Here is a 15,668-nt window from a genome sequence, read left to right on the forward strand (position 1 = left end):
GGTCCCTAGAGACACTTGTAAACTTTAGCCAAAAGGTGTGCTTATCCGATTGCTCGGATTTGAACAGTCAGTTAGCACCCTAAAATACTTGCATGGCAATGAGCCAGGGCATGTCTGAACAACTCCTGTGCACACCAGCAAGCAGCAGTGGGTTAGGTACTTTGTGAGGAGGATCAGTCTTCTCTCAAAGCACTAATGATGGCTATACTGAACTGATATAGGAGGTTGAGGGAACTCTGATGCTCACAGGGGTTCCCTCAGCTCTTGTCAGTTTCTATAGCCCTGGGTAATGTAGCCCCTGGAAGGCAGGGGAGGGGGCTCTATATTTCTGCCTTTCCACAGTGTGAAATAAATTTAGCACCATGGAAAATTTCCTGGGCTTTGGTCACTGAGCAAATATGCTCAATCAGCCACAACACATAGCAAGCAGTGCTTAGTCATAATTTATCAGCTCAGAAGTGAAGTAAACCTCACAGTCATTTGCTGCATTAGGTATGCAGTAAGCTGCAATCCCCACCAGTAATAAATGCACAGGGTATCACAGATTATTTCAGTGTTCCTGTGTCAACCCCAGCAACTTCTCTTTTTGCTCTAATTTCTAATGGGTTGTGACGTCACATACACAGGCTAGCAGGGTAAGCACATGGACTCTCAAAGACTGTGAGTCAAATATGCAAGAAAACTGGAAATTGTAGACACAGAGATTTGTTTTGCCAAGAGTTCTCACAAAAGTAAAACGTTTTATCCTATGTGTATATTACTTCTTCCAAGCCTCAGTAGGAAAGATATATTTCTCTAACGTAGTTAGTTGAGCAGTAATTCAAAGCATTTCTATCAACAAAGTATTCATTTTCCTATAAACGTCAAGGGCTTGATTCACAAAGCGGTGCTAACTGTTAGCACGCCTGTGAAAACCCCCTTAGCACGTCTAAACGAGCTTTTCGCGCATAAAACTTTATGCGCGTAAAGGTTTACGCGCGTAAAAGTTTACGCGCGCACTGCACAGAGCGCAGGGCACTCCGTGCGAAGTGCCCATTAAAGCCTATGGGACTTAGCGCGCGCCTAGGACTTAGCGCGCGCAAAACTTTGCGCACAAAACTTTGTGCACGATCTGATTGAGAAATCTGGTGCTAACCTACTTAGCACCCTGGTTAGCACGTCTAAAGACTTTAGACGTGCTAAGTAGGTTAGCACCGCTTTGTGAATCAAGCCCCAAGTGTAGGTAGATACTGAAATCAAATACATTTTATTAACAATTTGTAGTGCTTTATCTTATAACTGCAAAAAAAATGCCTTCCTTTACTTATGTCCACTATCTGAATCATTACTTATTACTAGTATACGATTCTAGGAACCCTTCTGCATAACTTTATCTCAAAAATATTATGATAAAAAGCAGTGTACACTCTTCTACTGGTGCAGCTCAAACCCTAACTAGATGCAGCACTTCTTTGTCTACTTACAATTACTGTATATGTTTTTCTTACGTGAGCTGATTTTAAGGGAAACATTTAAAGCCTAGTCCTTCTGGAATACAGGAGACCTGAATCTTGTTCTGCCACTGTACTATAATTGTGTCTGACATCTAGTAGCAAACACAGGAATTTCCAGTCCACCACAAGAATCCAGCTGCGAGAGACACAACACACACCGTTATTTTAGGGTTGATATCTAATGTCAGCGGGAGCTGGAAGTTTTTAGGTTTTGAATATAAATTCTTGGCAGACTATTCAAGCTTCTGTAACTGATTTAGCATGACTCGTATAATACAGAAATGCATGTAAGGCTGTAAACACCTGTGTGGCATATAAATGTTTGCAGTAAAATAACATGCTTACTGTATACCTTGTGTAATTATGTATTATATTGTTTTCACTATATTGAGAACATGACTTGTTACCTAAATACATTAAGCATATGAAGTGATTTTGAATTGTATGGAAATTAATACAATGGTATATATGCAGGGCAGGTTCTAGACTTTTTGCTGCCGGAAGCACTAGTGAGGATGCACCTCTACACCTCTCCCCTCGGCAAAAACACTACCTTTCATATGAATATAAATTGCTGTGATACTGTATATCTCTATGGTGCCGTGCTTATTATCGGTTTACCGATTTGGGCTGGATGCTGATAGGTGTACTTCTCAGTGCGGATGTGTATGTGGGTGGCTGGTTGCTTAGAGCTAAAGGTTGCTGGCTGGGCAGCATGCACACGCATACACTCACACTACATACACCACACACACTGCATACACCCACACACACAACAGCATGCTTTTCTCGGGCATACATGCACAGCAATAAACTGCAGCATACCAGCACAGCAGGAAAACCAGACGGCAGAAAAGACCTTGGAGAGGAGGCAGGGCTTTCTGAAAGCGGTGTATGTTTAATTAAGGAGGGTGCCAGCAAGCTCTGAGCTCCATGAGTCAGGCAGAAGCAGCAGAGCAGAGGGAGAGACTAAAAAAGATTGGCTGAGTGCAGAGCTGATGCTGCCCTCTACAGTTAGCCCCCTACAGTCCCCTGATGCTACCCTGAATCCCGTCATTCAGTTGGCGTCATGGTAGGGCTGCCCATGTATGTATGAGCTAGGCTGGTTGGGTACGACTAACATTTATCATACAACATTTTGGGTTGTGGAAAATATACAATTCACATGGGAAGGGGGATGGGTCTATTTAAACATCAGCATTAAATAATACAGTAACACTGTATAAATTCTCCCATGTTTGCTGGCACATTATTATTAGTTCCTTATCATATTTTTAAAATGGTGGAAAACATCTTGAAAATGGCATTTCATAAGCAGAAGACTACTGCGCATAACAGTTACATTTGCTCTTTTCCATGTTCTTGCTTTTTTTTTTTTTTTTATAAATAGAGCTTTCACTGTCTCTGGTCACTCATATACTATAGCTGTGTAAGGAGCTAGGGCTTCCCACCCTGCCACCATGCTACCTCATCATGACCATGGTGAGTATAGATGTCAGCAGACACCTGGCTAACCAGAGCAGGGGCAAATAGTGGTTTGTCATGCTGAATATTTTCAGATGCCTGACGTTGTTTTTTAGAAGGCTTAAGCCAGCGCTGGTGCTCCCCTAAACATGTAAGGTTGGGTGATCCACAGATCACCCAACCTTACATGTTTAGTGTTCCTGTTTACGACAGCAGCTAACAAAGAACACTTTGTCATGCAGACTAATCTCATTGCCCTATGATGTTTATGACGAACTTTATCTGCATGGATATTGTTAGCTTAATAGCAGTTCTTATTTTGTTATTGCCAGCAAGAAAATGAATGGATCTGCATGTCATGTTTGTAGGTTTTCATGCTTTTATTACTAGTGGCATTTTGACATCACAAGCAGTTAAAATGTTAATGAATGCCATATATCTTATAATCCATCAAAGCATAGTGGGAACTTAGAAAGGCGAGTCTAGGGTTTGGTTTGAAGCCAGCTGAATGGGGGAACAGAACTTCTGCAAGCCTTGTTATTCCCTGGAGGTTTGAAGGGGTACAGAAAGTAAACAGAGTTATAATAACAGCCTGCCAGCATCTGACATTATTAAAATATCGAGATGTTTAACCCCCTTGTGCTTTAAGGAGCTTTCCACTTGCACAGGATCCATTGAATAATTCAGTAAAGTCAATGTTATTTGACTTGTTTTATCAGATGGTTACAGTCAGCAATAATCATTTTCTCAGTTGTGAAATTGCTACTCAGACCAATATTTGATTAGACAAAGTAAACTAGCTTTGCACTCACTAAGGTGTTATAAAAATAACACTGGCCATAGACTTGCAAGAGCCCCTGCTCTCAGTCTCAGAAAATACTAGTGGCAATGCAAGTAGATGGTGTTGTGAGTGTACTACATCATATTTACGGTACATCTTTTCCTTTTTATAGATTAATATGATTTCCTATTGGGGCAGAACATGTGGGTGATAGAAATGAACTATTTTGGAAGTTAGTTAGTAGGTGTTTCAGGGCTCCCTTTACCAGTTCACTTTCTGAGGGAAAAGTTCACCCACATTATGGATCTGCAGTGCACATATGATCATGGCAGATCAATCCTATCTGGGATCCACTTACATAAAATTATACATTTCTGATGGTCTAAACTAAAGCTATGCCCGAACCTCAAATAGAACAACAATCTTAGTACTAACATGCATGCTGCTGTGTCCAGTCCAGCAGCAAGGACTGTGCTTTGTAGGGAGCAGGAGTTCTTCTATTGCTGGAGAGATACAAAAGCAATCAGTAATAGAAATTCTTTTCCCAAAGCCAGGTCGACTACTAAAGTTAGGAAGCACCTGTTCAACTATGAAACTATCACCCAAACTAATCAAAACTGACTGGTTTAAGAAATGGTATCATGAGCGTAGCAATCACCCCTGGGAACCCTGCCATCGCAGAGGGGCCAGAGGCTTTGGGGTCCCCTCCACCTCCCTCTCCCCAACCGCAAGTGCAGCCAATTATCAAAGAAACCTCCCCATTCACTCAGGAAAACTGTGTGCAGCAGCGTGTGTAATTGTTTCTTGCTTCTAGAGGCTGCTTCACAGCAGAACACTCTCTGCTGCCATTCGCCAGCTCCCAATCTGTGGGGTTTGTGTACAAAGGGAGCCCCATGCTATCATTTTTGCAGGGAGGCCCTGTAAAGTCTAGTTACGACCCTGAATAGTATTTTAATGTGTGTACAAGACTTTCTTAAAAACATAAAATCAGGTATACAATTCGATCATTTTGACTGGATTGTTCATCGAACAGAAATGACTATTGCCTTATATGAGGGGCTGCTAGTGTTATCCTACATCTCCTCCTTTGTATCATCATACAGCAGCATGCCTGCCACTGCTGATGTTACTGAAAAACAGATTCTTGCTGCTATAGTAATAATCTTTGGAGCTCCAGGTTGCTGCTGGAGTGGCATAGTAATGGCCCATACTCACAGGCAACTTTTTGGGGCTGTCGCTAGCATACGGGAGCGTGTGCGCGACAGGCCGGCGACAGCTCGTCACCACGTCCCTCCGCGTACACACGCAGAAGAGGGACCAGCGGTGCGACGGAAGCTGTCGCCGACGTTCCTCCTCCCCCAGCCGGAAGCTCCATGTTCTTTATGGAGGTTGCTGTCGCTAGTCCGCATACTCACGCGGACTAGCGACAGTTGCGGCGGAGTTGCGCCAGCAACTGTCGCCAGGCGATTGACCGCGCCAATCGCCTGGCGACAGCAGCGACGAGCGACGGTTCGGGGTGCGCACCCATGCAACACCTCATACTCACGGGCGACCTGTCGCCGCAACACGCCGAGTGTTGCGGCGACAATTGTAGCCCGTGAGTATGTGCCATTAGAAGCAACTGCACTAGATGCCATTAGCAGCAGTGGCAGCTACAAATCCCCATCCATGCTCAGCATCTTATGCATCCTATACAGACATGTCCAATATTTGTGATTTCTACAGCTTCTCAGACACCCATTCAAGTAATGCAAGATTAATTGTTCCTGCAGTACATGAAGCTTAGGAGGCTCCTGAGCATATGTACCCTGACATTTTTCTATGCAAACCAAATGAATTATGTTATGCAGGCAAGATATCAGTTACTGTGAACGGACCAAAAGATCTATCTGCACCTGCATAAACGTGAAGCCCTAAGGCAACCTTTAAGTCTTCTTTCTCCATTTACAGACTTTGAATCACTAATTAACCGAATATCCTATGTGAGACTGTCCCTGATTTGGCAATATTGATATAGGTTAGTTAGCATAAGAGCTAACACTATAAGCCAGTAATACGGACACAACTAATCAGCAGTTGTGACCTCTGCATGGCTTCTAATTTATATACATACCACACCTCGCCGCTTTCCCATTCCAAAACATTGACATTTCCGTAGATAGATCAGGTCAGATTTGGAAGCTTTTGGTCCCTGGGCTCAACCTTACAATGGCTAAATTCTTAAGGATAAATGCACTCATTCACTTGGTGAAGCAGCTGGTGTGATTTTGAGAAAAAAATAAACACAGCCTTAAAATATTTTGATTGGCAAAGTCAAAGTGCAGTTCAGCACTCTATCCAGCATGCTCTTAACATGCAAGACAATAAAGTAGTGGACAACCCATAATGGGGGGCAACACTCAATGGCTCAAGTACAGCAGCAATTATATATTTTAGGAAACAGATTTTTGCAAGAATTGAAGTTTAATTCACATATTTCACAACAAGTGCTATAAGTCTGTCCAAGATACAACAACAAAATCGGGAGACAAAACAAAATGAGAGGTGCCCAAATAAAAGGTATAAACCAATAAAAGGCAATAAGGACGGAAGATAAGTATCAACTTTCCTTCAATAATTTAAAGAACATAACATTTAGACTTCTATTCTGCACAAAATATGACAATGCATTTCACGGCTAGCAGCCACTTCCTCGGGTCAATAAACAGTGCAAGGTTCATAGAAGTGGCACTCAGAGCTCTACACTTCCACGAACCTTGCACTATTTATTGACCTGCACTGTTTGTTGACCTTGCACTGTTTATATAAGCCATGAAACGCGTTTTCATATTTTGTGCAGAATAAAAGTCTGAATTTTATGTTCAGGGAATTATTGACGGTAAGCTCATACTTACGTTGCTCCCCTATTGCCTTTTATCAGTTTATAACTTTTATTGGGGCACCCCACGTGTTGTCTTATCTCCATAATTAATACCTTAATACCTCTATGTGCGGGTTTTCGAATTTTGCCTTGCAACTAAGATTCATTTTTGAGAGCAGCAACCAGAGCAAGAACTCAATGACCAAGCGGGAACGGTACATCCCTGCATGCGCTGTTAAGTGGTTATCTGAATAGCAACCCATCTTTGTATTACTCCACCTATGTACTGTTTGTGACATCCTATACATAACGTTACTGCACAAGGTTGGGCTCGTTGTCCCTGAGCTTTTTCTCCTGACTTGCCCTTCAACTAACAAAAAAATCTGTTTCAGATGGTTGAAAACTGTGACAGTGCATGTTCCAGAACTACAGGCTTAAAGAGAATCTGTATTGTTAAAATCGCACAAAAGTAAACATACCAGTGCGTTAGGGGACATCTCCTATTACCCTCTGTCACAATTTCGCCGCTCCTCGCCGCATTAAAAGTGGTTAAAAACAGTTTTAAAAAGTTTGTTTATAAACAAACAAAATGGCCACCAAAACAGGAAGTAGGTTGATGTACAGTATGTCCACACATAGAAAATACATTCATACACAAGCAGGCTGTATACACCCTTCCTTTTGAATCTCAAGAGATCATTTGTGGGTTTCTTTCCCCCTGCAGCTATCTTCCACTGAAGTGTCAGGCTGTTTCTTCCTGCAGAGTGCAGACAGCTCTGCCTGTATGTAATTCCTCAGTATGTGAAAGCCCAGACAGCTCAGAGGAGGATTTATCCAGCTTGTAAAAGATAAGAGAGAAGAGAGAAGCTGCCCTAATCTAAATAATACACAGGCAGTGTGCAGAGAGGGGCCTGGAGGGGGGAGATGCACCACAGAACCACAACACTGAAGAACTTGGCAGCCTTCCAGACACAGGCTGACAAGTCTGACAAGAGAGAGATAAGTTGATTTATTACAGAGATGGTGATAGTAGAACGTGCTGCAGTAAGCCAGAACACATTAGAATAGCTTTTGGAACTTGTAGGATGATAAAAAACAGGATGCAATTTTTGTTACGGAGTCTCTTTAAGAATGGCAAATACACATAAAGGCATTATAAATTCTGTAAACATAAGAATAAACTATATTTGTAATACAGAGGTGCCTAATTTTATCAGAACCTTAATGTAGTTGCTTTCTGTCACAAAACACATACACTGTGGGGAGCATGGAAATTATAACATATTCAACAAGCTCTTGTCGGATATGTTCTGGGGGTCAGTGAAGGCAACGGTGGGATGTAGGACACAGGACCTCTTCATAGGTAAGTATCTTCTTTTTTTCCTTTGGTTTGCCTTGGGTGTGTTAATCTTACACTAACCCTGACTATTTTTTAAACTCTAAAAAAGCATTGAAACTAACCTTACTCCTTGTAATTACTTTATCTTGGTTCAGGTTTTCCAAAGTAAAGCAGCAACAAGATTTTTTGTGTTAATCTTGATTGCCTCACAATATGTGTATATCATTTAAATATGTGTCCCATTTCTTTTCATACAAAAATCATTTCTTCCCACTGGCGTATTCAGACGGGGGTTACGGATGTATGGAACCCCCCCCCCCCCCCCCCCCCGGAGACTCCTGTACCTTTAAAAAAAAAATACCTGAAATCGCTAAAGCTGGCAAGCTGGTAAATATACAAAGACTTGCCTCCTGCAAGGTCTGTGGGAAAAACTCAGCTCTTTTATCCCTATTGTAAAGACTGCATGTAGACAGCTACATAAGGTATTTTCATAGGTTGAAAAGTTTTTTGACAGTCCCTAAACTCCAGGAGGGCTTCCTGCAGCTTGTGTGAGAGGCTGACCATCCCTTACATCCCCCACACCCCTATGGACGGTATACCTATATCATTCCCCTATTCCCATAATCCTCCCCCCACCATGTTGTTAATGTTTTGTTTTTGCTTTGGCAATGCAAAATGTATTTGGTCCTGCCAATAAAGCTTTTTTGGATTTGGCTGGCAGGGACAGGAGACACATGACATGCAAGTAGCCTGTGTGATGTGGGACTGTAATAAAGATAAGCTATCTGCTCTATCTCAGTCTCTCCACTCCTACTCTCTCCACATTCACCATTGTTTCCCCCCTTCCCCTAGTGCTGGCTGGAAGGGGGGCAATCTCCCCCCAGGCCCCCTTTCATTCAGTGATTTAGGGCTGGTCCGGTGTCTGGTGTATTCAGGTTTGTTGTTGTAAGGCAATGTGAAACACAAGGCTAGCTGATAAAAGTGCAATTAGAGGGCAGACAAGCTAGTAAATATATACAGATATATACAGCATGATGCAGAGCTTGCCTGGAGCGTCCGTGGGCAAAAATCTGTCTGGTTTCTCCCCTATGATATAATGACTGCATGTGCTGATAAGGTGTTAAACAAGGTGAAAAGTTTTTGACAGTCCCTAGACTCCATGAGGGCTGCTTTCTGACGTGTGTGAGAGACCAGCAGGGACATGAGTCCTATTACAGGCAAGTAGCCTCTGTGTGATGTGGACTGCAATACAGATAAGCTCTCTGCTCCATCTCAGGCTATTCTCAATTTCTCTCCACTCCTCCTCTCTCTGGGCTAGTGCACGTCAAAATCACAATAGCAATTGCTAGTGATTAGTGAGTGTGATTTTGTGAAGCGATTTTCAGAACAATTTCTGAATGAATCGCTCAAAAAAATGCTACATGCAGTGTGTTAGTGATTTTGAAAAAATCACAATGCTGCTGTGGGAGCACCCTCATAGGGTAACATTAGCCAAGCGCTTTTCAAATCACTGTCGATTTGAAAAACGCTCAGAAGCCCTCTTATAATAATAATAATAATCCGAACATTTGTATAGCGCTTTTGTCCTGTGGGACTCAAAGCGCTCAAGAGTTGCAGCCACTGGGACGCGCTCAAGAGGCCACCCTGCAGTGTTAGGGAGTCTTGCCTTGAACTCCTTACTGAATAGGTACTTGACCCACCTCTTGGTGTGCACCAGCCCTCCTTCATTCACCTTTGTTTACCTCTTTCCCTAGTGCTGGGTGTCTGTGTCTTCTTGTCATACAGGAAAGCTAAATTAAAGTGCAATCCTGGTGAGGAAAATTATTATTATTTAGTATTTATATAGCGCCGCCATCTTCCGCAGATGCATCATATGGGTATCGCTTGCACTATGTGAATTGTCCAAACTAAGTCTATCTCCCGTTCCTCTCTCGGGGAGTTGTTCCAGCGCTGTCCCCTGTTCAAATTTGCTGCTACCAGAAGCCCTCAGAAACACTCGTGTCCTTAAATACTTCCAAAGATAAGCAGCTCCGTTATACGCCAGCGCACTTTTGTGCATGGGCAGTATGGAGCCACCTGTCTGCGGAAGCACTCGGGGACATAAGTGCTTCTGGACCTTTCAGGAATCCCCCCCCCCCTTAAAAATCCTGTGTTTGCCTCTGCTTCCACCTACAACTTGATTCCAAAACACTGAAAAAATGCTGTAAAAATCCTTATATTAACATTGTGTCCCACTTGTGAATTCTTTAGATTAGCTGTGACATGGTGATGCACGCAAAGAAATAAGCTCTTTTCACTGTCAAATTAATGTAACATCTACACTTAGTTTGAGCATTTAATCCATTACATGGGGTGGAAGCTGAAATTCCCTGCTTATCAATGGGGGATTTGTGTAAACTTGCCCACATCTGAAAAAGTACACATGACACATTACATCAATGTATCCATAAAATTGCTATAGTAATTAGCGGTATTTGTGGTAGTTGTGATTTCCTCTTTTACCAGATCTAAACTGTTTACTACTGGTAATATCTACATACTTTATTTCTAGTTGTCACTATCATATCCAAATGCATGATTGCAGAATCACAAAATTGCTGACAATTGGGTTCATTCACTAAACTTGCTTAGTTCCTTTTACATCTTTTTATGTCTTTTTTTTTACATTTTGCTAGCTTCATCTTATCCCATGATTTAGCAACATTAAAGAGAACCTGAACTGAAAATAAAAAGTCAAAATAACCATATACAGGTCATACTTACCTCCTGTGTAGTCTACTCCTCAATCTCTTTCTCCTCTCCTGCGTCCCATTTGTCCACTGTGATCAATGGAATTCAATGGAATTGAGCCATAGAGAAACATGGACATTACCTTGCACATTCAGTTGTAACTGACAGTTGCTGATATAGAAATGACAGAAACTGGTATATTTCAGTTCTGACAAAATATAGTCAGAACTGGAAGGAATCACTTTAAGAAAAAATGGTGGGCTTCTAAGAGAAACTGACAGTGAGTTTAGTATGTAATATTCATTTGCAGCTATGTCATGTGTTTATTTTAAATAATTTTACTCGCTTCAGGTTCCCTTTAAATAGCCACATGTTACCGGTATATTTTGCATTTGCAGTGCTTTAATTCATTAGGCACATGAATAAATTCAGATGAACAAAATGTTTGGTATTACCAAATGATTCCTGACAGTTTTTCATCTATCTTTCATGTATGACCGAAGGACTATTGTAACACACTTGCCTGAAGCAGGCTTAGTTAAAGTGAACCTGAGATGAAAGACATCTCGGGCTCTATACTTACCTGTGGCTTTCTTAAGCCCTCTTTAGGCCGTTCAGTACCTCACCATCTCACTGTCCCCCACAGTATGGCCCAAAAGCCTGGCCGAGTCGTTCTTCATCGCGCATGCATCGCCAGGCTTTCAGGCTATATTGCGGGGACAGAAGCCACCGGGAAGATGGCAGGAATTGAGCAGCCTCAGGGGGGCTTAAGGAAGCCCCAGGTAAGTATAGTACCTAAGATGTATTTCATCTCAGGTACCCTTTAAGCCCTTCAGGTAGCATCAGGTGGACTTTAAGCCTTGTACACATCCTAGAGCAGGCTTTCTCAACCAGGGTTCCCTGGAAACCCAGGGTTCCTTGAGTACTCTGCAGGGGTTCCTTGGCAATGTTTCCCATTGTGGGGGAAGTATACTAGAGCACATTATAATAGGTGGTACTTCAACAAGAAGCACTAAATTGGGGGGTCAGGACTCAGGATACAGTATAATGAGTGGCACTGTAATAGGGCATAGTGAATTAAACAGCCACACATACTTTTAAAGACAATGCCTCCTCCAAAATAAATGCAGGGGTTCCTCAAGATCATAATATTGTTTGCAGGGGTTCCTTGAGATCCCAAAGTTATTTGCAGGGTTCCTCCAGGGTAGAAAGGTTGAGAAAGGCTGTCCTAGAGAGCAGGGACGGATCTAGGGGGGGGGGGGGGCTTTCGGGTCTCTTGCCCCAGGCGCAGTTTGTTGAGTTCTTAAAAAGGCGGCAAAATTTGGATGGGGAATGGCAGTTTAGGCGCCAAAACCTTATCTTTAGGCACCAAAACCTGACCATTAGGCGCCTAAACTGCCATTCCCCATCCAGTTTTAGCGCCTAATGGTCAGGTTTTGGTGCCTAAAGATCAGGTTTTGGCGCCTAAACTGCCATTCCAATTGTCAAAACCTGACCTTTAGGCGCCAAAACCTGACCTTGCCCCAGGCGCAACTTGGTCTAGATCCGTCCCTGCTAGAGAGAACTTAGCCATACATTGTTATCTCCAAGAAGATTCTAGTGTGTGTACATTTGCCCCACAACAGTGTTTAGAGATCTGACAGAAAGCAGTTGTCCTTGTTTCATTTCAAGCTGAAATCTGATTGGTTGCTGTAGGCCATAGCTCCATTTTGCTACAGTTTTCTTAGCACCTATTCCTGACAAATATTCTTCTATGACTGGGCAATAATGGACCACTACAATAATGAACCACTGCAATAGTTAGTGAATTAGCAGTTGTGTACTTGCAACTGAGTACATGCCTGTGTAGAGTGAATGTGTTTTAATGTGTTTTAATGAGATTGAGCTAAGGGTCTACCTGTATTACTTTTGATCACCAAGTCATCAATATTAGCTAGGTAAATTAGTTCCAATGGATTTTATAAACAATAGTCAGAAATGCTGGAGCTGATGGCCTGGAGCACTTCATATATTAGACATGCGTCATAGGTCTAGGTACTAATAAGAGTCTATGAGACATATGTCCTGACCTACTGTATTATGCATTATGTAATGACCTACTGGTAGCTAAATCCAAAGGCCAGTTATCCATTCTAATACTCCTTGACCTTTCCTCTGCCTTTGACACAGTTGATCATGCTCTGCTCCTGCAGACACTGTCATCTTTAGGAATCAAGGGACAAGCACATTCCTGGATCTCCTCTTATCTCTCTGGACACTCTTACACTGTATCCTTCTCTAAAACCATTTCCTCCCCACACCCACTGTCTGTTGGTGTACCTCAAGGCTCTGTTCTTGGGCCACTTCTTTTCTCAATCTACACTCTTGGCCTGGGACAACTAATTAACTCTTTTGGCTTCCAGTATCACCTCTATGCGGATGACACCCGAATCTATCTCTCAGCTCCTGATCTGTCATCACTACTATCTAGAGTCCCCGACTGTCTACGTGCCGTTTCTGCATTCATGTCCTCCCGCTTCCTCAAACTCAACATGACTAAAACGGAAATTGTGATTTTTCCACCATCGCTATCTACACCCCCACCAATTGCAACCATAACTGTAGATGACACCCCAATAACCTCAACCACTAAGGCCCGCTTACTTGACTCAGAGCTCTCTTTTAAACCTCACATTGCCTCATTAACCACCACCTGCTATTTCCAGCTCAAAAATATATTCCGTATCCATCCCTTCCTCACAAAAGAGGCCACCAAAATGCTTGTTCATGCCTTAATCATCTCCCGCCTAGACTACTGCAACACTTTGCTCTGTGGTCTACCAAAAAACAGGCTAGCACCTCTCCAATCCCTTCTAAATTCAGCAGCCCGCCTCATTCACCTTTCCACATGCTCTTCTGATGCAGCCCCACTGTGCCGCTCTCTCCACTTGTTACCCATTACCCAGAGGATCCAGTTCAAACTCCTGACTCTAACATGCAAAGCCCTCCATGAGTTGTGCCCTCCATACATCTCATCACTAATCTCAAGATACTGTCCCTCCCGCAACCTTCGCTCCTCCCAAGAAATTCTCCTGGCCTCTAAGCTGATCACCTCCTCTCATGCTCGCATTCAGGACTTTACACGAGCATCATCCCTTATCTGGAACTCTCTTCCACAGCCTGTACATCATGCTCCAAACCTGGGCATCTTCAAACGCACTCTTAAAACACACCTTTTCAGACAAGCTTATAACATTCTATAGCCCTTATCTGTCACATTGTAATCAGAGGCAAAGGGTCACTGCCTCATCCATCCTCCACCCCCTAACCTAGTGTGTCCTGCACTACCCATTAGAGTGTAAGCTCGCAAGGGCAGGGTCATCCTCCTAATGTTTACTGCTTTGTAACAATATTTGTGCTGCTTGGAACTCTGCTGTACATTTGTTAGTTGTATCTATGTTCCCCTTTTCGTCTTATTGTGCTTTGTAAAGCGCTGCAGAATATGTTGGCGCTATATAAATAAAAAATAATAATAATGATATGTCAGGAGTGAGGTAAGAGTGAGGTAAGAGCAGGTGGCTACATAACCAATTAGGAATTTGTGTAGGGCTGGAAACTCAAGTAGTAAGATTTCACTGCTTATGTCCCACACTTATGACATTTTTACCTTCAGTAGCTGCAGTATATGTTATTCAAACATAGTTGTATTTGGTAACGTACTTCTGAAATCTAACTTCACATATTCTTTTTAATTACAGCAACAGATCTAAGTCCTTTCTCAGATCCCCGAACATTTGACCGCTCCTTTTCTACTTTGCCATCTCTCACAGAGTCCAGATTCTCAGATGCTCGCGTACACTATTCTGGGGCCATGTCATCTGCATTCTCGTATGCTGCTTCTCCCTCAACAACTGCAATTGGAGGCATCAGTGTGACAGGTATGCCAACCACCACACGTTTCCATCCAACTTATCTTCCTCCACCATATCCTGGTTCATCTCAAAACCAAAGCGGACCATTCCAAACCAATGCATCGCCTTACCATTTATATTATGGCACATCTTCTGGATCATACCATTTCTCCATGGTTGCAGGAGAACGCTCTCCTTCACGAATGCTTTCTTCTTGCACTAGTGTGGCAGCTGGGAATAACTTGATGAATCATAATCTCGCCAACCAGAATGATGGAGTGGATGCAGATGGAAGTCACAGCAATTCTCCAACAAGTCTGGCCAGCAGTGGGAGAATGGATGAGCCTGTTTGGAGACCATACTGAGTCCAGCCAGAAAAAATGCTATCAAAACATAAAACCCTATATGTTACAAGACAGTTGTAATTACTTGATGGTACATACAATATCATAAGAAACCTTAAATGTATTAATATAATTTTGGCTCCACCAGAAAAAAATGTTGAGGGTACATGCAGGTGTTATTTTATAAGTATAATGTGTACATTGCAATGTTTCTTGTAGGTGTTATCTTCAAAAAATGACCACATCAATTGCCAAGCCTGAACCACAATTGAAAAACTAGACACAAATTAAGACCTCTCCTTCCTTATTGCATTCATTTATTCCAGAATACTTTGCAATTCATTTTTTGACAAAATATAGAATTACACTCCAAGTTATACCCTTAATCAGTAGGACACCAGAAGGCACAATAAATTATAAACACATTGTTCCAAGAAGCCAAGTTACATGTATTTCATATGGGGGGAATGCAAAGAGGGGAGAGAGGGGCAAAGTAATGGACCCTCCATCTGCACGACCTGCACACAACAGAGAGAAGCCAGGGAAAATCCAGTCAGAAGCATCACTGTTTCCATGAATTGCCAGCAATTGATGCTTGCATGGCAGCTAGGAGGAGCACCAACAAAAATCAAATTGCCACAGAATGTCAGCAGGTACATGTATTCCTTATTATACTTGCTTTGTCCAAGAAGGACAAACCATGGACTGTGTGGTTGATAAGTGCATAGCACTCTTGCCATGCAAGCTCATGAATCCTGGATTGGATT

General features: G+C 42.5%; 1 protein-coding gene across 2 annotated transcripts in view; it reads left to right on the forward strand.

Annotated features, from left to right (window-relative positions):
* The window catches only part of RUNX3 (RUNX family transcription factor 3), a 59,307-nt gene extending 44,336 nt beyond the window's left edge, over positions 1-14,971 (forward strand). Inside the window, exon 2 of one of the 2 annotated variants that reach the window (XR_011026263.1) lies at positions 14,405-14,492. Coding sequence is in view for 1 of the 2 variants with exons in the window: in XM_068268959.1 (XP_068125060.1) it covers positions 14,405-14,922 (518 nt within the window). In the remaining variant the exon portion in view is untranslated. Of the gene's footprint in view, positions 1-14,404 lie in introns of both variants that reach the window. The other variant, XM_068268959.1, reaches the window with a different exon arrangement.
* The last annotated feature ends 697 nt before the right edge of the window (positions 14,972-15,668 follow it).

Source organism: Hyperolius riggenbachi, chromosome 2, assembly GCF_040937935.1.
Source record: "Hyperolius riggenbachi isolate aHypRig1 chromosome 2, aHypRig1.pri, whole genome shotgun sequence".
Lineage (NCBI taxonomy): Eukaryota > Metazoa > Chordata > Amphibia > Anura > Hyperoliidae > Hyperolius > Hyperolius riggenbachi.